A 26,396-nucleotide genomic window follows, 5' to 3' on the forward strand; every position below is an offset into this window, starting at 1 on the left:
TCGAACCACCAGCGGCTCGCTACCGCGAACTGCCCGACGGACAGGAAGTGACGTCAAAATTATCTAAAAGGTGTCTGAATTAGCTTACTGACTCCGATGACTACGCAAATACGGTGAACCGGCGGCGGCAAGGAGGCGCCGCTCGCTGTTTCAGCCCGACGCTAAACATTGCTGATGCCACGCGCGCTGGTGATTCGCCGAAAACATCACGACATAATAAACTGACGTGCCCTTCTGTATTAACACTTGCTCCAGCACGATGCACCGAGCCAGGCTCATGACACGCAGTCCATGTCGTTCGACTGTGTTGGTTCCATGGCCACGTTCGAATGATTGCACTGTGCGCTCTCACGTACAGTGTCGATCACACTTGTCTAGAGTGGCCCGAAGGCTGCTCCGCACTGCGCCTGCGACGCCTAGCGACAAGCACCGGGTTCGAGATGTGTTGGCCGATAGCGCCACGCGCGTGGACGCTGCGGCATTCGCGGGCAGCCAAGATACAGGCCTGCGTGATTTGCGGGTCGCGAGCACCGGCTTTTTATCACTGGGCGAGCACTGCCAGATGAGCTGCGAGCGTGACACGGCTAGAATGCTGCGGCCTGTATCTTGGCTGCCCGCGAATGCCGCAGCGTCCACGCGCGTCGCGCTATCGGCCAACACATCTCGAACCCAGGGCTTGTCGCTAGGCGTCGCAGGCGCAGTGCGGAGCAGCCTTCGGGCCACTCTAGACAAGTGTGATCGACACTGTACTAGCACGGCGGTGCCCATGCAACCATGTAAGAAACAGGACAACTGCCTGTGCCTCATGCAGGATCAGCGCTAAAGGTTGCGTTGCGAAATCTCAGCATATGCGAATAACAGCTGCATGCCTCCTTCGCTCGCCGGTCCTTTGGCGCTTCCATTAGTAACGCACGAAATTTCAGTGGTTTCAGCGCTGGTAGCCCGTATACAAAGTATATGATCGCTTCTATTTACAGTGCGCAGGAAGACAAACAGTGCGGAATTCAAGATGGCTCAGAAAAAAATAATACTTGAAGCGTCACGGCTTAGACATGCAGCCAAGAATGCCATATACACAGTGCTTACGCCATATGCAGTAAACACACAATCACATTCGCTGCTACAACAGTGTATCTGTGCAATTTGTGCCCTATGGGTTTCGAATAATTGTCATCCTTCTGGCTGCGTGTATGATTCTCAAAGTTCATAGTAGTGTGCGCTTTGACGCTAATTAAAACAACGCTTCCGTCGCCTGAAACTGTTTTCTCGAGACATATATAAGCCGTTCTAAATTAATTACTTAACTTCTGGGATTTTACGTGCCAAAAATTTATTATGAAGCACGCCGTATAGTAGGCGACTCCGGATTAAATTTCACCATCTGGAGGTCCCGTGCAGTAGGGGAGGCCCCCTACTGCACGGGACACCCGCGTTCTTGCATTTCGTCCCATATATATGCGTCCGCCGCTGCCGGGAATCGGTCCCGCTACCTTGTGCTTACTAGTGCAACACCATAGCCTATAAGCTACCATGGCGAATGGTACACCGTTCCGTCATGTAACATTTATGAGTAAGATGTTCTCTCATTTGAGCATTTGTTTTCAAGAAAATGTATTTCTACAGGCTGTTTTTGTTTAGTCGCACAATAAAACTGAAACCTTATATAGACGTCCTTGCGAGGTAGCACATACTTCAACGAAACCGCGTGAACCTCGTGAACATTTGACGGTGGTCTGTGCGCGGCCATCTTCATGCACTATAGATTTGGTTTTCGATCTCCTTTGGGGAAACGTTATTTTTTTTTAATTTATGCTTCACAAAACTTTATTTGCTGCATCTGGCAGTCACTTATACACATATACGAAAATAGTACTCAAACTGTATCAGTAGTATGAAAATTGCATCAATCCCATGGGTGACTTCGATGATCCGTCTATTGGTTATTAGCTATTGCGAATGTACAGAGGCATAGTGGAAAGCTTACAGGACGCGAAATCTAAGAAAAAGTTCAATATCTCTTGAGCCTGGACACGCAGCCTGCATTGAAAATTTGCTACGTGTACTACTGTACGTGACCAACACAGTGTTCTACAATTTTAATGGTTGCAAGCTAAAGCCGGGCTAACTTATTCGACTTCTCGCAGAACGCTCGTCCCGCAAACTTTTGATGTGGCCTGTATATTATAGTATACCGCTTGTATCAAGGTGGCTGTAAACAAAGCGATGTAGACGGCTGTGTTAGTCATGATGTATTAAAAAAGAATTTCTTTTTTTACCTTTTTATCTTTCTTTACCTCTAATAACAGAGCAAACATAACTATATCTGAAATATAGGCAGTTCGAGTATAGAATATTGTGCGAAAGATATTATGTTGCGCGATATCGCCCATGAGTTTGCAGTTATTTAGCTCAAATTGCGTGATATCTTGCAGTGCCCGCTAATAATTGCAACACTCATAGTATGGTAGAACGAACTATAAATCCAGTGTTGCCCTTATTCTACTGGAAATTATCTTGGTGAATATTTTATGTAATAATTGGAGTAAGCTAATGGGCCTATAATATTTCAATTATTTAACGTCTCCTTTTTTGTGGATTACTATAATGTTTGTATACTTCCAGTTCTCTGGGACCCTTGCAGTTGATAGACACTTCGTGTAGAGAGTCGCCAGTTTTTTCAAGCTTAGGTCTCCTCCATCTTTGATTAAATCGAGTGTTATTCCATTTTCTCCTGTTGCTTTTCCCCGTTTAATATCTTGCAAGGCCCTTCTAACTTCATCGCTATAGTTATACAAGGAGTTTCTGCAACCTGTTCATTACTGCGTCGAATGGAGGTATCGTGGCTCCTGTGGGTGCTGTACGTCAGTATAGAATTCTTCCGCTGCTTTTACTATACCCTCGAAATTGCTGATGATATCACCCTGCTTATCTTTCAGTGCATACAACTTTGTTTGTCCTATGCCAAGTTTCATTCTCAGTGATTTCATGCTGCGTCCATATTTCTTTACGGCTTCCTCAGCGTTTCTGACGTTATAATTTCGAATATCCCTTACTTTCTCCTTGTTGGGCAGTTTTGACAGTGCCGCGAATTCTATCGTATCTCTTGAGTTGGATGCTTTCATTCTTTGTCGTTTCTTTGGTAGTTCCTTTGTTACTTGGAGAGCTTGCCTACTGGTTGCCTTGATGCCTTACCTCCCATTTCAATTGCTGCCTCTGAAGCCAACCTAGTTACGGTTTCATTCGTCTTCATCTCTCTGTTCTAAGGCTGCCTACTTGTTAACAAGTAGCAGTCTGAATTGGTCTGCTTTTACGCTTACTGCGTCTAGGTTGGCCCGTTTCTTACTGACCAATTTTACTCGTTCTCCCTTCAAATTTAGGTGAATCCTATACCTTACCAACCTATGATCACTGCACTTTATTCTACCTAACACTTCAACATCCTTCACTATGCTGGGATCGGCAGAAAGGATGAGATCTATTTCATTTCTTGTTTCACCATTAGGGATTTCACAGGTCCACTTTCTGGTGCTGCGCTTCCTGGAGAAAGTGTTCATTATTCGCAGCTTATTCCTTTCCGCGAATTCTACCAGCATTTCTCCTCTAGTGTTTCTATAGAATCGATGCCGTAGTTGCCAATTTCTTGTTCACCTGCCTGCTTTTCCCCCACTTTTGTATTGAAGTCCCCCGTTACTGCATTATACTGAGTTTGCACTTTTCTCATCGCTAATTCAACATCTTCATAAGACTGCATGGTCTACTTCATCATCATCATGACCGGATGTTGGAACATAGACTTGTACTACCTCTCATCTATGCCTCTTATTAAGTTTGTTTTACAGTACATTTATAGATAACACTTAGCAACATTCGTGCTTTTAATGCAACAGCGACGAACGTAGAATACAATGCTTTCTTCGACAACGAGAATGCGCATCAGCATGCTTGAAGTTTTGAAGAAGCAGGCACATGGCTTTTGTAGCATTTATGTGTTGCTTATCACGAGACACTCTGAAAGTTTCGAAGAAGCAGGCACATGTGTTTGTAGCGTTTATGGGTTGCTTATCACGAGATACTCTTAAAGAATGCCGCTGTTTTAGCCACCAACGGGTGAGCTCTTGCGTACGCGTGCCTGTTATCGCCAGCCACGTGTGAATGCAAGCACATACTGCTGGCGCCGTTTCTCACCGAACTGAAGGTGTTAGCTGCCACGGATCGTATATAAGCGCGATCTTTCGTTCAAAGCGCTCCAGGTTCCAGCACTGCGCATTTTCGCAGAGCTATTCTCCAAATGAGGGTGAGTGCTAACTACTGCCACGTCGTATGTGAATGCGATCACCTGTTCACATCTTCAGAAGCCATTTCGCAGGCGAGAAACATAATTTTTTTTGTCTTCCACAGAAAGGTGGAATAGTAATGAACCACGGAAGTACGTATACACGCGATTCTACGATGATGTACGCTACAACGCAACTTAGTGTCTTTGGGAGAGACCAAGGGCCCGCGTGACCAAATTCTTGAGGTCCTCAAAGCAAAAGATTCCTAACATGAAACGCTACATTTTTTTGCAGTATTTGGAGCATAATATCGTAATAAGCCTGTACAATATATGAGGAGTTGTTTAAGTGTGATGGACACGCCCAAGTACGATGTGTTGTTTTTAAATTTTTATTTTAAGTGCAGGAAGATGGGAAGGTAGATGTTTGTTGGTCCGCCATCTTTGTTGTTGCGGCCTCGCTTTGGTGTCTCCATGTATACAGTGTAAATAAATTCCTAACTCTGAATATCGGCCCGTAACAATACGAGCATAATGCAGTGAAATTGAACAATTCTGTCAAATACAACCATTCCACATGACATGGAGCAGCAGCCTACTAACAGCGAACAGCAAGTGTTAATGATGATGATGATGACCTTGATATGTTTGGCGCACACCCGGTATTTCTTCGCGGAAAGTTTAGATGTGTGCTGGATCTTACATTTTCGGGTCTAGGTCTGTCCACATCCGCATGGGAAGCGGTGAATGTTGGGACAAGCAGCGATCATTTTTCAGTTCTACGTGTTTCAAGTGGTAGGTCTGCAATCCACCGTGGAGGCTTGAATCCATTCTTTTGTGGATTACCGTACATTTAAAAAATACTTGCAGGCCACTTCCAAATCAATTGAAAATTCTTCATTGAATGCTGAGGATATTTGCTCAATCATAGAGGCTTAGCGCAAAAGGTCAGAGTTTCAGTTAAAGGCACGCAAAGACACTGCTTCTACAAATTGGTGGAATGACGATTGCTCGCGGGACTACAAGCGACGTAAAGCTGCACGGAAACAACTCATGCATAACCAGTCTCCGAAAAACTGGAGCAACTATAAATTTTTTGCTGGAACATTTAAAAGAACGGTATCTAAGGCAAAAGATGATTACGATGTCCGCCATTTAGAATTTCTTTCAAAACTAAATAATAAGCGTGCATTATTTCGGCTTTTAAGATAAAAAAATGGTTCCGTGCCCCTTGATCTTAGAGTCAATAGTTTTAACCATCAGTGAAAAAGCTGCCTCTCTAGATATAATTGCGAGAGGGTTGGAAACCCAATTCGCTGCCTCTCTTCCCTCCTCTCCTCAGAGACAGGGCATATCAGAAGCTTTCGAAGAGATTTCTGTCAGAATTGTCTCAAGCTGTTTGATGTTTACCAGTTGCAGCCCTAGGTGTCCCGGTGGACTCACTACAAAGATGATTAAACTTCTCTTTGACGTCACTCCTAACGGCTTGTTAGATGCCGTAAATTACTCTATACAATATGCATGGATCGCTCCTGCGTGGAGAATCGCGAAGGTGATTCCACTGCTGAAAGACCAAACCAAAGGGTATTTTCTAGACAATTTTCAGCCTGTTTCTTTAACATCAAACGTTATAAAATTAATAGAAAGATTATTACACGCACTTGTGATTAAGTTTGTGACCAGACGATAATTACTGAGCCCCTGCCAAATTGGATTTAGACCAGGAATGTCAATTTGATGCGCCCACGTCAACCTGGAGAGCCGAATTCAATTGGCTCGTTATTAAAAACAATGTGCAGCTCTAGTGACACTAGACACTTCTAAAGCATACGATAGTGTGGAATACCCTATATTAATAAAGAAGGTGCAGGATATCAGATTACCAGAATACTTTGCAACGTGGACTGCTGAGTTCTTGCAGGGCAGGGAGTGAAAGAGAAATTTCATCGGGAAAATTCAGACAAACGCGCGGGGTTCCCCAAGGCGCAGTTTTATCCCTGCTGTTGTTTAACATCCTACTCAGCTCCATTCCTTATCATCAGAATGTAAGCACGTACGTTTACGCTGATGGTATAGCGTTGTTTGCTTCGGCAAGTGATATGCAGTCACTGTACGAGTGTTTACACGAATACGTATGCGAGCTAGAAGCGTGGTTGCAGACAGTATCCGCTTGTCCCGTAATGTAAATAAGAGTGCCGTTCTTGTTTTTCCTCTACAAGACCTAGTTAGTATATCCTTTTCATACCGCTATTCCACAATTCCACGAGTGGGATAAGTCAAGCACCTTGGAATTATTGAGATGGAAATCTTAGCTGGCGTCATCATATAGAACATATAACTGAAGAAAGCTTCCCGTGCAATGGGGATATTAAAAAGGATAAGCAATAATCGATGGGGCATGCGCAGACACACACTCATAATGATTCATCGCATGTGTATCCGACCTATACTAGAGTTCGTCTGTGTGTTATTCTCCGGCGCCTCTCCTTGTAAGCTACGTCCATTAGTTTTGCTGGAGCGAAAAGCGCCTCACTTATGCCTGCAGGGGCCTAACGATGTTTGTAGCAAACACTGTGCCCTACAAGGAATCATGAATACTTCACTTGAAATAAGATTTAAAATATTCACCGTTCAAACATTCATAAGGCTTTATGAATCCCCACTAAGAAGGTCCCAGTAAATCTTTATCAATCAACCAGTCCAATTTTATGGAGTCTCATGGCCTCGGTTTCATACGCCACAAGTGATTATAACACAATCGCTATTGAGTCCGTTAGATGTACATATAAATGATGTAGTCACGATAAGCAGTATCTCAATTTAATTCGTTTTTACTTATGATGACATATGCCCAAACAATGCAAAGCAGCTTCCTTCGCATATTCTTAACGGTTTACTCCAGGATCACTTGAATCAGCTCCATGTAAACGTAATTATAGCAGCAGATGCTTCGCAGCGTGTGGAAAAGGCAGGAGTTGGAATCGTTTCATCATCATTGGATTGGTCCTTTTCTGTTTGGCTTCACGACTTCACTTTACTATTCTTACCGGAATTCCTAGCTGTTGTCCTAGCTTTGCGTAAGCTACAAGCTTCCAGGACAACCGCGGTAATAATCACAGACTCTTTATCGCTGTGCACTTCACTTACTGCTAACGGCGAGTCGCATATATTAGAAACTTTGTACTCACTGGCTCCAAGTCATTTGCGGAGTTTACGATTAATATAGGTACCTGGGCACAAAGGCATACTTATGAAGGAAGCGGCAGACAGCTTGGCCAAGGCTTCTATCACCGATCCTGTGCTTACCCTTAATTCTTCCAACGACGGGTTTTATCACGTCTGTCAGGTTTAAGAGATACACCCTTTTAACATCAAAATCAAATCTATCATCCTCGGAACTACACCACTTACAATTCACTTGGAGCAGGAAATTTAGCAAACCAGACAGGCGGAAGTGTCATTAACGAGACTGCGTTGTCGAGTCCCACCCCTAAATTTATACATGCACCGATTTGGTCTGGCAATTTCCTCTTTGTGCCATTTTTGCAACTCATTAGGAACGATTGAACACTATTTACAGGAATGCCAGCGTCTCTCCTTCCTGAGGAAAAGGACATTGGAAATTACAGTGCGACAGCTCGGCCTGCCATTGAACATTCCGGTACTGCTGTCTTTCGGGGCGTCTGTGCTTGGGCACTCGTACAGGAACGTGTGCATCGCCATAGAGAAATTAATTATTGAATCAAACCGATTTCATTGTTGACTGTATTATTGATTTCATTCCTCCTTTATTGGCTCATCTTTATTATATATTCTTTTTTTAATGACTGTCTACTGAGTCGTTTTGAACTTTCATCACTTTAACTTATTCATCAAAATTATTGATTTTAAAATTTATTACCTTACCACATATGTAAGATCTGCCCACTCTTGGCTAATCCGCGTGAGTGGAAAGGACTTAAAATTGCGCAAACAAAATAGTTTTTCAGGCGATAACCAAGTTTCTCGCAGTAAAATTACATCCGGAGAAATTTGAAAACATAGAACATTTAAATCAGTAGAAGCAGCGAATATTGATCTGCATTTCTACTGCAGCACCCTTTTCTACCTTCCGGTGATGAGAGCACCGCAGAGGCGTTGCAACAGGCTCCTCCAAAATATTACATTTCGGGTTGACTTCAGAGAGAATTTTCTTAGATTCACTAACTGAGTGTGAAGTGGTAGCCTCCAGGTGAGAACACCTCATTTTCTGTGCCTTCACGTCAATTTCCATTGTTTGAGGTATCCTGATAATCAGAGTTGTCTGGGCTAGTAGTCACTGTGCTTGAGGAACCTGGAACAGGCCTTACTTGCTTTATGTGAGTTGTGGACGCCATTCCCCCTTCTTTCTGAGGGTGGGGTGAACTATCATTTATGTCAGAGTTTATTGGCTTAGCAGTAGCAGACGGTAATAATTGTGCTTTGATGATACCAGTCGATTAAAACCTTCCGTGACGCTTTCTACAATACGCTCCATAATTTTAGCCATAGACTTTTCAACAGTTTGTGCGATTACCTCTGACAGGCTTCCGTCGACGACAGCCTGGTGTCGTACTGTAAAACTCGCATGACCATGAGGTATTTTCTTTACCGCCGCAATGGCCTCTCGGCGTGAGCAACGTCTTTTGACCATACCTTCCAGTATTTTGACTTCTTGAGTTCTGGCAGGGCAGTTTGAGCCATCAGCCTTGTGGGCTCCACCGCAGAGGCAGCACGGGTCCGATTGAGCCGAGCAGTCACTAGCGGAATGGCTCCCGCCGCAGGTGCAACAACGACGGATGGATTTACAACCACCCATGCTATGACCATAGCGCCAACAATTGCGACATTGTAATGGACGCGAGGCAAGTGGGTCCGCTCTGAAGATTAGAGGCTGAATTTTTATTTCAGTAGGGCAAGATGTACCTGCGAAAATGGCAATTACTGACTCAGTAGGGGCACGTGTATTGTCCACCGTTCTGCAGCACCAGTAAATAGCAATGACGTCAGCCGCGGAGAGCTTTTCTAGAGTGTCTGCCAGAATTAAATCGGAGTCCACACCACGAACCCTTCGTGGTGTGGACTTCCCTTAGTGGAATTCCCTTAGTGCAGACAAGATGCGAGGGGATGAAGGCACTCACTTGCATCGATCCAAATGATGAGCACTTAAGTAGGTCATACACGCACGCCTGGTCTGGCGAACGGCAAACAATCCCACCTCTGCCAACTGTCGTACATCAGTGATGGCAGCAAGCCAACATTTCACGACACAAAGGTTCTGAGGAAAGCAAGAGACAAGACCGAGCGAGAAATCGTAGAAGCCTTTTTGATTAAAAGCTCGGCAGACAACTGCGTGAGCAAGCCGTCCGTATTTTTGAATGACGCTGAGATCGAGTTTCTTGAAGGTTTTGTTTAGGTCTTAAATCTTTCACCTCCTCGTAATGGTGTCTTTTTTTCTCTCCCCGTTTTCGTCACAGAAGCCTGCTCAAGCCAAGTGTGTGGATACCTTGTTCTGTGCGCATGTTCCTTTTTTTCATTATTACTTTTTCTGCACAGTGACTTCGCCTTAGCCCTAAGCATTGAGACATGTGGTGATAGTAAACTGTGTTCGATGAACATATATTGTTCTTACCGTTTCTGTGGATCTAGCAATATGTTCTTAATCGTTCCCAGTATCTTGTTTTTGGTTGATCATGTGTGACCATGTCTATGTTAAAGGAACGGACAACCGCTCAGAACATGAATCGAGATAACCGCGCGGATGGAATGATTCGCTATCGTATTTTTCTCATTAAACGTGGATTTATATTTTTAATTGATCAGTAAAAGTCGCGAAAGATGACCTTTGGTCCCCCACGCGGCAAAAACATGAAGCTGCATAAGTGGTTCACCGCGTGACCTATGTGCACGATCTGAGCGGCTGCTCAGATCGACAAATTCTGCTTACTAAATATCCACGCAGTTCTGGAGGTAACCGATGCAAATGTAGACACTACCGAGGGTGAGCTGTGCGTTGCGCCACAAGAAACTAGGGAGTTTTAGAATAGGGGCCCCAATACTTTGGGGCCCCAAAGAGCTTTGCGGGTGTTAGCGTTGGGGCACGTAGGACTGAAGAGTTTTAGAATAGGGTTTTACGTTTGCGGATACCGTCTTGCGCTGACAGCGCCACTACGGCGTCAAAGAAAAGCTATTAGAAATAATTAAATAAAATGTACCATTTTGTGATAGGAATAATAACTTTGACTTGCATGTATTCGCGTTTAATTACAATTTAGAGGTTATTCTATAAGCAGCAAGCAATTAGTTGCGCTTAGTTTTGAGCAAACCAACTTTACTAGCCTTCACCAGCCAAGCTGAGCCGTGTTAGGCCTACGAGCCATAAAATCCACAATCGAATTCAAAATCAGCGGCGTCTAATGAGTCAATCTTCACAACACACGCTCGTTGAGAGAAAGCGATAACCGCAGTCACTTCTCCTAGCTTGCGAACTTCACGCGTTACCGCGAATCGAACCCAGTTTTGTGCTAGGTTAGAGCCGTCGCTTCGATGGGTGCCGCCATGTTTGCCGACGCAAAGTTTTTGGGGCCGCTATTTGGGCTCACGCTAAATCGGTGAAATAGCGTTCCCAACGCAAAACCCAAACGGAGTTTGCGTCTTGCGCATGCGCAGTGGCTTCGACGCTATTTCTTTGGGGCCCCAAAACGTTTGGGGCCCCTATTCTAAAACTCTCTACTATCGTCAGGTACAACTTTAGAAAAAAGGGGCGTTTACTCCTCCAAGGTTGATGCACACGAGCCTCCACCAATGGGCGCGCTCTCTAGACTGACGTCATGAGCCGGACGGCCGGTGACTTCGCCAATGGAGAAGATGGCCGCCCGCGCTTCGAACTGGGCCGAAACGCGTCAGTCGTGTGCGTCTTCCTCTCGTCAGAATGAATTCACAAATTGTTTGTGGTGGTCTACCATGCAGCAAATATTATTGCTGGCTTACAATGCACCCTTTGTGCCACGTGCGTTTATTTTGAGCCGTGATTCAGTGACGAAAAATTGCAGCGAGCATCGCTGGTGCTACGCTACGCGAATGGGCGAGACTGCAGGCTTGCAAAGAAAAAAAGAAGAAAAAGAAAAGTAAGAAAGAAACCTGTCACATTCTTGAAAATAAGTTTGTGAGTAGTAAATGTGCCGTGTAAACCAGTAACCAGTGCAAAAGCCATGCAGAGCTGCTCTTCTTTATTCCATCGCAATGAAGCTATAAAAGCAGACGACGTGCAGCATTGTAGAACGCACGGGGCTATTTTCCACTCGCGATCCGTTATGTGCTGTAGCATTCCAATGACGAGAGCTTTATCAAACCAGTCATCAAAATACAAAAGTATTTATATATACTGATCCTTACGCGTTTTCTAAACACGGTTCTTTCAGCGGTACTATTTTAGTCGTGGAGGCAATCGGCTGTCACGCTTCGGTCATCTGGGCGGAACCTCCCCTTTGTTCTAAAGTTATAGGTCCCTAAAAATCGGTTGTCAGTCCCTTGTTACATGGCAAGACTTTTGCGCATAAATAGGCCGGTTTTGGTACAAATAATTCCAGTTGTTAGTCAGCGCTTGTGAAGTGGTTTGTTTCTTTGTCTCCGTCCCAGTCGCACTGCGCCTTTTGAATAGGTATGAACCAACTCACCCGAATCAAAGTTTTACGCAATAAATTACTGTCGAAATCGTGCGGCTTTACGTATGTATCGCACAGAGCGCGCAGACACCACTTCTGATCTCACATGCAGGTGTTTCGACAGCTCGCACCTTCTGCTACATTTATTTCTAATTGTTTTAGTCATAATTGTGTGTCATAAGATCACATTGTGCGAGAGAGCCGGAGGCCTCTTAATGCGTTTGAAACTTTTGAACACCCGAGGTAGGGAACGTTTTAAACAAATGTCCAACATGCTTTTACCTTGTTAACTTCAAAACAATATTATGTTTATGGTGTGTTTCAAAAGGCTATGCGTTTACCGTATACATAAGAAACGAAACTGACCTTCTTACCTGTTGGTTTCGTTTTCGCATTTCATGAACTTGGCTATGGCCTGGCCATTGGATTTCGTCTTCTTTCGTCGACGCTGAAGATGGCGTCTCCCATGTTGTTTGCGTGTGGTCGTACATTCTCAAAAGTTTTAAACCATGGCTACCTTAACCTGGCAGCTTCATTGTCAAGTGAGCTTTTTATTATATTTGCATAATACGTTTGTCACACGGACACGTTCGATCGCGATTGAGCTCCATCCGGATCGAAATTCTCGACCGCGATTGGCTCCCTTCCGCAGATTGAGCAAAGAAGCCAATCGCGACCGAGGAATTCAATCCGGATCGGGCTTGATCGCGGTCAAAAGAGCACCGTGTGATACCCGAATAAGCTTCTTGCTTTTGTATGACAATCTTATGGTCAGCGCTTCATTGGCATGTTTCGCTGTGCCGGTACTCTCTGCGCTTCTACACATCTGTCACTCTTGAACAGCTTTTTGCCTTCCATAAAATAACGAGGTTAGACCGGTGAGGTGTGCGTTCGAACAAAACTGGTATTAACATGAATACTGGGTTATTATTTTTAATTTAAGTTTTCATCATAGCTAGAACTGCTGTCTAGCATCTTTAGGGACTTGCACTGTTTCCTTGTTTTCATGCTTGCCCAAGTGCCCCCGCTTACACAAGTTTTTTCTGGACGCTAATTCGTCCGTCATGCTTGGGTTATGTTCCAATTTGGTTATGTGTCTTGTGCACTATAACTGAATAAAGTAATGAACGTGGCAGAACAGGCACAAATATTATGCATTCCTCCCATATGGAGCTGCGAATTGCGTCGGGTGAAGTCTTTCTTAGCGTTGGTTTATGGATGTTAACGTGTCGAAGCTACACCTTGGTTATCCTCATTAAAGACGCTGTGGTGAGGGAGATGTTCAATGATTATTTTTAATGTGCACCTCTGTACACAACAGAATGAAGCGGCTGGGGATCCAACCCGCGACGTCGTGCTCAGCAGCAGAACGCCGTAGACGCTGAGTCACCCTCTTCATATTTCTCACACACATAAAACATCCACTCCAATGAAATGAAAGATGTCTAGTCAAGATGCAGAAAGCTGTGCAGCTGTGATCTTTGGTTTGGTAAACCCGTTGCAATGTTTACTGGCCGAAAACAGCAACGTTTCGCAAGCGCTCTTTTATGACAATTTCATGAGTCTCAGTTGTGCGTAATTAATATTTTGGAACCTCAGAAGGAGCAGCCAGCCATAATGTGGCAGGGTGTCGCATTTATTGTGAAGTGTGCTCTTGAGCCAAAACGCCTCTAGCAGCGAGTTCCATCACAGAGCAACTCGCCACGGATGCAGGTTCTGTGAGCTCAGATAAACCAGCAGGAAAATGTTGTAGTGCCTTTCTTTGAAGTCCTCTCTATATTAATTATGACTTTACAAAGCTTACATGCCTGTAACAGTGACGCCGTGCTTTTAAGGGGAGCTGTAAATGGTGCTTGTAACCACCCACCGTGGTAGCTCGGCGGCTACGGTCTGTTGCTGTGCACGAGGTAGCGGCTTGGATCCCGGCTGCAGTAGCTGCACTACAATGGGGGCGAAATGCAAAGACGTTCATGTACCATGCATTTGGCATGCTTTAATAAAACCCAGTTGCTCAAAATTAATCCAGAGCCATCGACACAATGGCATCCCTCATGACCCAGTGTGTAGTTTTGGGACATGTAAAACCCTGCACTTTAATTTGCTTCTGGTAACCATGCACTCTCATTTCAGAACGGGCAGTATCACAAGTGCCACTAGGTTTTGTCGGTCTGGGCAACATGGGGAAGAACATGGCAAGTAACCTTCTCTCTAAGGGGCACCGGCTAGTCGTGTATGACGTGTACCCAGAAGCCATAGAAGCAATGGCAAGTCAAGGCGCCATTACTGCTCAGAGTCCAGCTGAACTGGGTGAACAGTGTGACCGCATCATCACTATGCTTCCATCGAGCCCTCATGTGAGAGAAGTGTATGCCGGCAAAAAGGGGATTCTATCGTGAGTGTACCATTTCGTGTGAATTTTTCAAGATCACCTTGTATCAGTGCTGCAGTAGCTTACACAACTTTCTAATAAGAATAGCTTCGGTAAGGAGTCTGCACTCGTGTGTCTCAGCCTTTTCTTTTATCCTCGTCTTGTGTGCAAGAAGCTGCATTCATGTCCTACCAACATGCCCAAACAGTCACGTTACTGTTACGACAGTTCATTTACTCCTAAAAGCACATGGCAGGATTTTTGCAGCGTGTAGCACTGAAGTGCAGAATGAAAAGAAAAAGAACAAAGAGTTTGCAAAAGAAAGATGAACACGAGCAACAACTATCAACTAGATTCATTGGTCAAGAACACACAAATATATACAAAAGGTGAAAAGTTATCAAACACTGTATCAGAGACACTACTCAAATTGTTGGGTCGAAACGAGCAGTAAAAGTTCATAAAAATTCATTACATGGCAAGAATTCGTCGACATAGCTATTCTTATCCTTCTAAAAGCATTTGCAATGTTTGTATAATGCCAAAAAATAGCTGAATCGCAGCAAGAATTGAGACTAACTATTCAAAAATTCACATTGCTTGCCTGCTTTCCAGAGCTATATTGCTTGCGTAAAATCCTGCACCGCACTGGCTCTCTAGGGCACCACACCCTGTTTGGTGCTGCCGCTTGCTTTAAGTTGCTAGGCCATACAGAGCGGGTGCCGCTCTCTCGTATGTAGCAAAAACAGACCAGCGTGAAGAGTTAGCATAGCTCAGTTTTGTGAGAAAACCAAATGAAGTTGTCCTGACTAAGTAGCATTTTCTCTCGTATTGAAATGCAATGTAATAATTTTTTTTTATCAGTGTTTGACTACAATTTACAGTTATAAACAGGATCTGCTATGTCAAGGAACTTGGTAATGCACTTGCACTTTGATGGTGCCGATTCCCTGTTTCGTTTGCATCATTTTCTCGCTTGCAAAGCTCAGTTATTGATAAAAGTGATGGTTTGAACACTTCAAAGCAACCTGGCTTGACTTAATAGTTGCCTTTCTAAGCTCTCTGCTGTGGCTAAAATATGAAGAGCTCTTGTGGCAGTGTTATGATGTTGACTGCCAATTTTGCACTCCACATTGGTCCTCTGCCAATCATATCAGTGTGAGATATGGATTTGTGAAGCATGATAAAATCTGGAAACACTGATCTGCCTTAAGAGTTGAAACTATTTTCAAGTCATATCTTATGTGAACAGCAAGTAAAACAAGCTTAATCTGTGTTGCAGGACCCCTTTTTGTGTTGTAATAAGAAAAGGAGGCTCACTATATTATTGTGGACGAATGAAACCCAAGTGAAAACGTATAAAGTATAACGCCTCTTACAAGTATGAACGGAAGAGTGCTATTTTGAATTATGTATTCGAGAGTTCAACAGACTGTCATCTGATCAGGTAAAATCATTGTTAAGAAGGAAGCAGGTCACTGACCATTTTCAAAACAAATTGACATTTCAAGAGATCTCAAAATGTCATTTTGTTTTGACTATGGCCAGTGTCCTGCTTCTTTTCTAGCAATATTTTGCATTATGCATCGATTGCCAAGAATGGTGCTGGCAGTAAACCAGGCATAAAGGCCAGATCATGCCTACAATATAGAGTGGCAAAACAAGTAAAAGAAAGCATTTTAGCTCATCCTAGCTAGATTGCGTTTAATTTGCCAGCAGTAGTAAATATTCCTGCGTCTACTGTGTGTTTACAGGATACCACTGACTCGCTTTATTGACACAGGCCAGCACTTGTCTCATGTTGGGGCTTCTTATCAGTTCACCTTTTATCTTTTGTGCGTTGTTTTCAGGACAGTGAAGACCGGCTCTCTTCTAATAGATAGCAGCACCATCGATCCATCTGTCTCCCAAGAGATGGCGAAATTGGCTGAAGCAAAAGGAGCTTTGTTTATCGATGCTCCAGTGTCTGGAGGTGAGCATTCTAATAATCTTGGCAGCTGAAATTTGTTTCCGGTCAAAATAAAAGAAAATCACTGATGCAAAATACAGTAGAATGCATTGATAGGTATTATAGGAGGCCTTGAAAACACAGTGTATAATCCAGGAAAACAATTGCAGCAGCTTTACTGATGAGACAAACAACTACTGTCACACAAAAAACACCAATTTTAAGTTGAATGGGAAGCCAGTAAACCAAAGCCCACTCAGTAAAGCTTATTATCGCTGCGTGGTGGTTATGTTGAACATTGCATACCATTTTTGGAGTGGTCATATTCATGAATCACAGTAAATGGAGCTTGTAATTTCCACATAGTGCTTGGGTTGAATCTTTGGTAATAACAGCCTCTTTCAGAACACTTGCAACCTTTGTTAAGTTTCTTTGCTGCCCTGTATATCAAAGTAAACGCACAAGGTATTGGAAGCTCATGAGACTGCCTCCACAAATGTGTGTGTGGGTTACCCCTTGTGCCTTCATCCACCTCCACTTGAATTTCAACTTTGTGAGCTGTGTTAAGATCGGTGGCAATCGGAACACGACGAGGGTGATTCTCTTGCACTGAACGGTTGTTTCTGTGAAGTGATAGTTTCGATCAACAAACAATGTTGTGCCAGTGGTATGCTGTAGTAGCTTTTGTACCTAACAACCAGAGAAAGAAATGTAACAAATGGAAAGCTAGTTAGTACCCATGACTGTGGAAACTAAATGGGCCTGGTGCTTCAATGCATAAGAGCAGGGACAACGCAACAAACAAGAACATGTGAAGGAGCGTTTATTGTATTAAGTTGGGCTTGGTTTTAAGGACTCTGAGCCAGTGTTTGTTCAACGGTGAAGTATGTTCAAAGCAACTTTCCTAACTTCGAAGTTGCTAAAATGCCACCAAATGTTGTCCCGCCATTAAAAAAGAGTTGCTGGTCGCTAAATAGAAATGTTTGTCACTAAGCCGACAAGAAAGTCGCTAAGTCTACCAACAAAATCGCTAAAATTGCCACACTGTAGACAACATGTTCCATCAGCCACTGTTGCAGGATCTACATGAAATAGGCCTCTGTGCTTACATGTTATTTCATTCCGATATTATGCCGCATGGCAGCCCCGGCGAATAAATCAATAAAACAAATCACTCTGGCCTTTTTGTTAATTGCAGCAAAGTAATAACTTGAACGCTAACTTATCATTCGTGAAAGGGTTCTCTTGTAGATCAACTGCCTCCTCACACTTCCTTTTGCACTCAAACCCCAGCACTAAAGGCCAGACCACGCGTATGCTTGCAGACATGTGCAATCTCGTGTTTATGCACCTTTCACCTGCCGTGCCTCGCAAGGAATGGCGGTTTGCCCTCTCAAAACACGCGCACCAGTTGCATGCCCACTTGGCTTACTTATGCCACGCTATAACGCGCATGCAGGCTATGCCACACTGTCTGCACAGGCGCGGGCACACAGACACAAGCTTGTATGCGTTGGTATGTGTACGCACGGTCTGTGCTTAAGCGTATCCCATACTGTGGGAATCAATGTTATGCAAAGAATCTTGTAGGTACCTGGCTATCCAGCGTCCTACATGGTTCTTTGATGGACTAACGCGATTGTGTAAAGCAAGCGATTGTGCGCATGGCATAAGCCTGCACATAATAAAAAAGCACAGCGACAGTGACAACAATAGTATGACGGCAATGACATGATGACCAGTTTTGTTTTTACTGTGCCAAAGAAACATAACAGCCTGTTATGTTGTGACCTAGGCCAATTCCGAAGGTGGTACAATGGTGCACAGCTTCTGCACAGTGTTATCTGCTACAAGGAAAGGACCGGGGAATGCGGGCTGATCACAAATGCGTGCAGTATAACATAGCGTCTTAACACATTAGCTGCCATGAGGCAGGATTGGGAGAAACTGGCACGCTCCCGCTTGTTACGCATAAGGAAGATAGTGGTAAGTCTGTGACCAAAAAAGAAACTGGTGCGCGCGCATGTGCCCTCGCTTGTGATATGCGGCGTGACGCAGGCGCCAGTTGTCTTGGAGCTTAGTGGGCGTTGGCACGAAAGAAATGGTGTGATTGTGGTATAACAGTTAAAACACCTGAATTGTCATTTTATTGAGGCAAGACAGAAACCTGTCTAGCTGCCGCAAGGTACCTGGGATGGGTTAAAGAATGTTTTTCATTAATAAACTCAACATATCGTCCAACACCTTCTTAGGCTTGCTGGTGCATGTTTGGTAAAGGTATTCACTGTTCATAACGCACAGAAACAGCAGACAGACGAGCATAGCATCTATGCTGTGTTGTGGTGCACTTTGAATTCTTTTACCATCCCACGCAACACTACCCAGCTAAGCAGAGCTAAGTGTTAATTCCAATCAGCACGCCTTCCTTCTCCAGGCACAACCCTCTTCCCCTTCTCATCACCCACACTCTTAATTTCCACAATCCCACCACCACCACAGCATCAAAACCCATCTAACTCCGCAATGAAAGCTACACTGTAAAATATGTGAGATGACAATGAAGTAATTCCACACAATGATGACATTAATTATTTTCGTTCTGTTATAGGGGTACCTGCAGCGAAGGCAGGAACACTAACATTTATGGTTGGAGGAAACGAGTCCGAAGTGAGTGCCGTACAAGAGATCCTGCTCTGCATGGGCAAGAATGTCATCTACTGTGGTGGAATTGGTTGTGGTGAGGCTGCAAAAATCTGCAACAACATGATGCTGGCCATATCAATGATCGGAACAGCTGAAACAATGATCCTTGGAAAGAAGTGAGGGTGCCCTCCTCTTGTTCTTATGAGGAGTTTGTTTCACTTTTTTAGTAGGAATGCTTAATGGCAACTTAATTCAGACCTGCCATGGTTGCTTAGTGGCTTTTGCATTCAACTGCTATGCATGTCTTCACAGGATTGAATCCCGGCTGCCGTAGCAGTTTTTCAATGGGGGCGATATGCAAAAACGCCTGTGTACCATGCATTGGGTGCACACTAAAGAACCCCACGTGGTCGAAATTAATCCGGAGCCCCCCAGTATGGGCTTGCCTCATAATCAGATCGTGGTTTTGGCACATGAAATCCTAGAATTTAATTTGAATCTAATTCACTACAAGCTCTACCTGCAAAATGACACTGTAGCACATGACTTCTGCGAGGATATCAACGGTTTGTCGTCTGCTGCAGTGTGCTTGGTAATGGCGGCACTGCACCTCCTAACTTTGCACAGCGACCTGTTTGCTATCTCTTCTCCCCATTCAGTCACTTGCGATAGCGAAGCTTTAAGAAAGTGCATCATTTGCATCACGTCTTCTTTTAAACCCCTACCTAAACCAGTGAAGCCTCACACGTCATAACTGTGTGCTTCAAAGTGCTCCAGCAGGTACAGTTTGTAAAATTGCGATAGCTATTCTCTTTGAAAGGTTATGGGGCTTCCACATTGTGGCTCATAGCTGGGCTAGTTGGTGTGATTTCATAATGCGAACAAACAGCACTTGTCCATGTTTTTTGCACTGTTCATTCACATTATTGAACCCCCAGTGTAAAAACTAAGATAGTGCAATATTTTAAAACTTTTATGAACTATTTCAGCATTGAAACTGAAATTCTGGCATCATTATTATAAGTCGCTAAAATCTGACCTTTTCTTTAGAATTGAACAAATTTCATTGAAATTGGTTCAGAAGATGTTCATCAAGAGCATTTCTGTGTTTCACATGTACTTGAATAAAGGGATCAGCGTGAGGCTCAAGTTAAACCTTCATCTTGGGCTTTTTCTTAACCCCTTAACTGCTGTGACAAATCCAGAAAAAAGTTCAGGAATGCAAAAAGAAACTGGTGAAAGTAATCGTGTATTATATTCTTGTCAAAATTACAAGAAACTGAACACATTCACATGTGCAACAATTTATGAGTTAACTCATCGTCGGCACCAGAGGATGCTCATTGCGATGGCAAGTTATCTCGTCATTGGCAGTTAAGGCATTAATCTTGCACTTATGACCTGCACTGCAGCATTAACATAGACATTGCTTGCAAATGCCTCTACTGCACAAGTTCACAAACTGCTCATCTGCTAAATACAGCCAAGGAGTCTGAAGATTAACACGTTTGAAGCGTTCCTGTTGCAATGACTGCGTGTCACCAACGAGGATTGCGATTGCGGGGTTCAGACTAGTTGGCAAGAAGGCCAAAAGATGGTGCCAAGTGTCACGAAGGACCTGGTGAGAGCTGCAACTGATGATGGGGCAGAGGGAACCATAGGTAAACGAGTGTTAACAAGACATGCCATGCACATGCTTCCTTCCTCACTCTGTTTTTAACCGAATGGCTACAACATTCTCATTCCAGGCTCGGGCTGGACCCCAAGGTGCTCAATCAGATTCTTAATGTGAGCTCTGGGAAAACGTGGCCCAGCGAAGTCTACAGCCCTGTTCCAGGACTAATGCCCAACGTTCCTTCTAGCAACGATTATGAAGGTGGATTTGGGGCTGCGCTGATGACAAAGGCAAGTGACTTAATAAATGCTCAACACGTGCTCTTGTTGTTCTGAAAGCTTGTTTTTGAGGTGACATAATTATTCACCTTATCAAGTGTTTTAAGTTATTCTAATGTTTGAAAAAGATTGAAGCTAAAGATGCCCTCCTCGTCCATTGCAGTTTTTATTGATCTTAGTAACATCACGCTTCCAACACAATACACTTGAAACACAATACACTTTGTTCATAAAACAAGACAGATTACGACGAACACAGATAAATATGCTTGAAGGCTTGAAAGGCTTGAAGTAAATGTGATTACTTATTTTATTTATTTACCAACATGGCAGAAAGCTGTGCTGTCCAAGCAGATTTCGTAAAGTGCAACAACAAAGCATCTTCAATAGCAGATTTCGTAAAGTGCAACAACAAAGCATCTTCAATTGCAGATACATTAGGACATTCAAAACAACATCAGGTAGCCAATTTTATTGCTTAGATCTATTAGGAAGAAAAATTTCGGAACTAGCTTTGTCTTAACGAGATACGGGTACACCTCAGTGTGCTTAATGCATGTCATCCTTTTTGATAGAAGAAGCACATCCTTTTATGTGACAGATCAGTTTTACCATTGTAGAGCAGATAAAAAAAAAATGTTTGCCATCAGTAGGTGAGCATGGAGCCACTGTACTACAGCACGTCAGAGACAGATGACATGGTGCAGTAATCGGAGCGAATAAACCTAGCTGCAAGTCTCTCAATCATTCCACCCTTGCAATATCTTTCATATAGTGAGGCTCCCAAACAATGACTGCATACTCAAGGACAGCGTGAACTATGCTGCAGTACTTGTCAAGCTTAACATGTGAAGAACAGTTCTGTTTTCTTTGCAAGAATGAAATTTTCTTATATGCTTTTGTGCATACATCATTATGGTGCAAGCTACAGCTTAGTTTATTATTGATTGTTAGACCCAGGTGTGCTTAACAGGAGAGGCCACCTGAATGCATCAGTACCTAGCAGTATAAGCAAAGACCTGAGGATTCCGTGTCCTTTGCAATGTCACTCATGTAAATCAGGAACAGTAACGGCACCAACTCTGAGTCTTGTCAAACATCAGGCAAAGCTGTTATAATTTGCTAGGCCTTACCCTTTCTATTTCATCATACTATTTATGATTGTGTAGGTAAGCCTGTAGCCAATTAGTGAGTTTGTCAGGAAGCCCAGCATTTTCTAGGCTGTCTATCAATATGTTGCATGGAACACGGTTAAACACTTTGAACAGATAAAAAGAATTGCAGATATTTGTAGCTGCTTATCAATTGCCGATTCGAAATTGTCAATCACAGTTGCTGATTGTCACAGTAGACATTTCTGTGGAAGCCATGTTGCTAATCAACAAAAAAGTTGTTTGTTTCGGGGAAGTTATGTGTGTGTGTCTGTTATTGCGTGTTAAAATACCTTACACCCTATACATGCTTATTAATCAAATGATTGTATAATTTGTGGCAATTAATTTATTGCCAAATTTATGGATTGGTACTGTCTTAGCAGTTAACCAGTCTGAAGGTAATGAGCATATATTAAAAGAAGCGATAAACAAAGTGAGAAGGTAGTGAGAGGCTAACTGGACAAACCGACAAAGAAAGGCATTGGGTACAGGTGTGCTGGCACTGAGGTTTCAGTACACAATTTTAAAGATCAAACTTTTACCTTCATTTTGTTTTCTGACAGTAAGCGTGCTACCACAAATTGGAAATGAAATTTTGAAAGGCTTTATCAGCCTAAACTGATTCAATTTTTCTCTTTAGTGTTGTTTCAAATGAATACACTGTCGTGATTTTCAGTGAAGTGGGTTTTGCCTGCAATAATGTTATGAAAATCTTTTTTTTTCCCTCTTCAGGACCTTGGTTTGGCACAGAATGCCGCAACGCAGACCGGTTCCACAACTCCTTTGGGATCACTGGCCCATCAAATCTACCGACTACTACTCAACCACGGCCTTGGACATAAAGACTTTTCAATAATTTACCAGCTTCTAGAAGGAAAAGTGACTAAGTCAAAGTAATTGTGTGCACAGACTGAAGAGCCAGAACATGGCTGTCTTGAAGAAAACAATGAGCATTCCAGTGCAGGAATTGCGTGCTACAAATGGCATGAGCACCGCAGTGGCTGCACGGCATTAAAATAAAATGTTTTGTTACCTGTGTCAGCCTTACTGTGTTAAATTTGTTGAAAAATGTGTGTGGTAGTAGAGGGAATCTTTGTGAACAAAAACAGCAAAGTCCTGTTCACTTTTTAAAGATCTTGGCCAGCAATAGCTAAAAACCAAGGCCAGGCTCTCTAGTATACTCAGTGCAAGTTTGCAAGAATGTCGAGTGAAAAGTGCCAATACACATTGTCAAAAAAAATTGCAGTTACGTGATTTACCTTCCTTGATACTTCCTTAAAGGGACACTAAAGTGAAAAGTGATTTCTTCTACATCAGTAAATCACCGTTCTACAACACCAAAAACACCACTCTTACAACGATAAGGCGTTTGGCAAGCCAGAAAAAGCGCAAGAACGAAATACGGGTGGCGACGCCTACTTAAGTTCCCGCACCTGGGGGCTGTGACGTCATGGATTTTGATGGCATCTTCTAGGGCCCACTAATTATATATAGCGGTACAGATTGACTACATTGTGTTCTAAAGGAACCAAATATTAAACATGCCAAGTTTCGGGAACCTTTATTCAGCCAACGCGGCCCAAATGCGAAAACAAACTTTGGAATCCCTGACGTCACGCTGACGTACCGGCGCTGGTGTTTCGGCGCGAAATTCAAAAACTGATACTTGGACCTTCATTTTCTCATCTAATATTCAAACTATTTTCTTGAAATGACTGCCTGCAGGGTTCTCAAACAATGCTTTATTAGTCAAAACTGATTTATTGTTTCCCTTTAGTGTCCCTTTAAGCACATCTGCCAATTAAAACATACAAAAGAGAAGCCTTGCAAGGCGTCCCCTTCTGCTATAATCTATCTACATGTCTATCGCTCAGGGGCTGCGCGGGCACATGACGTGTACCAACACCAATATGTGACCATGCTGTTCTGCTCTGCTTGAGGTTGTGGGTTTCATTCCCAACCATGGTGGCTGCATTCTCATGGAGGCAGAATGCAAAAAACGTTTGTGTAGTGCACACTTTGATTTACACACAGGTTCGGAAAAAAAAAAGTAGAGCATCCATAATAGTCGCTTGCTTTAGTAAGTTAGGGAAACATGTGGCCCCCAAGATCTTATTTTCAATCCATTAGTAAAGCTAATGATGAAATTTATAGAAAATATACAATTTAATCTCCAATTTTCAAGTACGCTTTGTTTCTCAATGCCTTATCCGGTAAGGTTAGATGCTTCATACCAGGCCTAGGAGTTTGTTATAAAACAGGCTATACTGCTCTTCATAGATAACTGAGTGAAAATTAGTGCACAGATCTATTTTCTTATATATCTGTCAAAGCATAAATTTTTAATCTCAACTATCATAATTTAAACATTTACAAGTGTCTTTCTAAAATTCACATCACTAAAATTCCGGTAAATTAGAGCAAGGCCTAGATATTGGCATTGTACACATCCTCATGCACGTAAAAGGTGGCTGAGAGCAAGAATTTCAGAACACAAGCCGTGAAAAGACCCTAAAAGTAAACAAAGAGAAAAACTATATTGAAAGTTGTGGAACATGATTGTTACTATGGGCAAAATGAGAACGAGGCAAAAGCACAAGCCAACATTTCGACAAGTGGGTTTGTCTTTTTCAAGGCGACAAGGTTTGTCTTCTTCCTTGGCATAGTATATATATTTAGAGTTCTTCTAAAGGGAAGAGGGGGTAAGGCGGGTGGTTGTGGCAATGAGCGAATATGTGTTAGCGGCGAGGCTGTTGAATTGAGAAAAAAGGAGTGCTGTGCACAAGGCTAGTGACACGGCTGTGTTTGTAATGGAACGAGCCTGGACGATACGGGGGATTATCTGCTCCGCTGGACGTCAGCGAGCTATCATCTCTCTGGAAGTGAGAATAAAAGAAGCGGCAGAAAATAGTGGTCGTGGAAAAGAAATGATTAAAATGGAATAAGTATATAAATATAAAAAATTGAGCAGGAGAAAAAAAAAAGAAAAAAAAAACACTAATCAACCTAATGAAAAATAATCGAGTGCTGTTGCCTATAGCTTGAAATTTGGCACAGTGAATAGATTGTAAAGCTTCCTTTGAAACATCTATGCCTATTTGGTCTTGAACTTATGGATGAGGTATGATTCTCTGTATTTTCTTTTGCGAGCAGAACAGAAATTTGACTGCAGGATGTTAAGTATTAAGTTCATCAAAGTTATGACCTGGTTGGTTGAAATTGCTGCACGACTGGCCACTCGAGGCACTTTGAGTGTATTCGCAGGCATCCTTCATGCTCGGAAAAACACTTATCTAGCACGTATCGAGAGCTAGAAAGCTGTATCGGGAGTTTCTCATGTTGCTCTACGATTTTCTTATTGAAACTTTTCACCTAATTATAATATTTAAGAAGCTGATTAACACTAATTATTGAATTAGGCAGAAGGAAAAATAGTCTGAATATCTCCAGGTGATGGCAAACAGCATTTACCTTTGTTCTGTCCAGCTACGTGGCATTTGCATATTTTTAAACTCTGACTAAAGTTAGCTATGGAAAGAAGAATGATGGGTGTAACCTTAAGTGAACAAATGCTGCTTAATAACATCTTAGTTGAAACCAAGAAAAAGAAATGGCCATGGGCAGGACATGTAATGAGGGGGCAAGATAACCGATGGTCATTAAGGGTTACGGACTGGATTCCAAGGGAAGGGAAGCGTAGCAGGGGACGGCAGAAAGCTAGGCGGGCGGATGAGATTAAGAAGTTTGCAGGGACGATGTGGCCACAATTAGTACATGACCGGGGTGGTTGGAGAAGTATGGGAGATGCCTTTGCCCTGCAGTGGACGTAACCAGGCTGATGATGATGATGAAAGTTAGCTGGGACACCCGGTATGTATATTAGCCTATCTATGACCACTGCAGGACGAAGGCCTCTCCCTGCAATCTCAGCTGATTCCAACTTACGCCTGCAAACTTCCTAGCTTCAACACCCCCACCTAATTTTCTGCCGTCCTTGACTGTGCTTCCCTTCCCTTGGCACCCATTATTGGTCCACTCATCATATACCCTACACATTAAATATGGCCTGCCCAGCTCCATTTTCTTCTCTTAATGTCAACAGGAATATCGGCTATCCTTCCTTGCTCTCCGATTCACGCCGCTCTCTTCCTGTCTGTTAACATTACACATAACATTTTTCGTTGATAGTTCTTTGCACGGTCTTTAACTTGTTCTGGAGCTTCACTGTTAACCTCCAAGTTCCTGCCTCATATGTTAGCGCTGGTAGAATGCAACGGTTGTACACTTTTTAATGACAGTGGTAAGCTGCCAGTCAGGATTTGTTAATGCCTGCTGTATGCACTCCAACCCATTTTTTTTCTCTGTAAATTTCCTTCTCATGATCGGGGTCTCCTATCAGTAATTAAGTGACCTAGGTACACATACTCCTGCAAAC

The 26,396-nt window shown here is 43.2% G+C and overlaps 1 protein-coding gene across 3 annotated transcripts; it reads left to right on the top strand.

Annotated features, from left to right (window-relative positions):
* The first annotated feature begins 12,397 nt into the window (after positions 1–12,397).
* LOC135896414 (3-hydroxyisobutyrate dehydrogenase, mitochondrial-like) lies at positions 12,398–22,997 on the top strand. Of its 3 annotated transcripts, none has more exons than XM_065424786.2 (6): positions 12,398–12,497; positions 14,086–14,347; positions 16,174–16,295; positions 18,880–19,090; positions 20,663–20,819; positions 22,694–22,997. In XM_065424786.2, the coding sequence occupies exons 1-6, from the start codon at positions 12,410–12,412 to the stop codon at positions 22,856–22,858; spliced, it is 1,005 nt and encodes a 334-aa protein (XP_065280858.1). In that variant the 5' UTR covers positions 12,398–12,409; the 3' UTR covers positions 22,859–22,997. The 3 variants fall into 3 exon arrangements, with proteins under 3 accessions (XP_065280858.1, XP_070393126.1, XP_065280859.1); XM_070537025.1 differs by lacking the exon at positions 12,398–12,497 and adding an exon at positions 12,702–12,725; XM_065424787.2 differs by lacking the exon at positions 12,398–12,497 and adding an exon at positions 12,712–12,824.
* The last annotated feature ends 3,399 nt before the right edge of the window (positions 22,998–26,396 follow it).

This window comes from Dermacentor albipictus, chromosome 4, assembly GCF_038994185.2.
Source record: "Dermacentor albipictus isolate Rhodes 1998 colony chromosome 4, USDA_Dalb.pri_finalv2, whole genome shotgun sequence".
Lineage (NCBI taxonomy): Eukaryota > Metazoa > Arthropoda > Arachnida > Ixodida > Ixodidae > Dermacentor > Dermacentor albipictus.

Coding starts and splice junctions, on each gene's coding strand:
- LOC135896414 (XM_065424786.2), top strand. CDS start 12,410: ATGGCGTCTCCCATGTTGTTTGCGTGTGGTCGTACATTCTCAAAAGTT. Junction 16,296..18,879: donor CGATGCTCCAGTGTCTGGAG/GTGAGCATTCTA, acceptor GTTCTGTTATAG/GGGTACCTGCAGCGAAGGCA. Junction 19,091..20,662: donor ACAATGATCCTTGGAAAGAA/GTGAGGGTGCCC, acceptor TTCTCATTCCAG/GCTCGGGCTGGACCCCAAGG.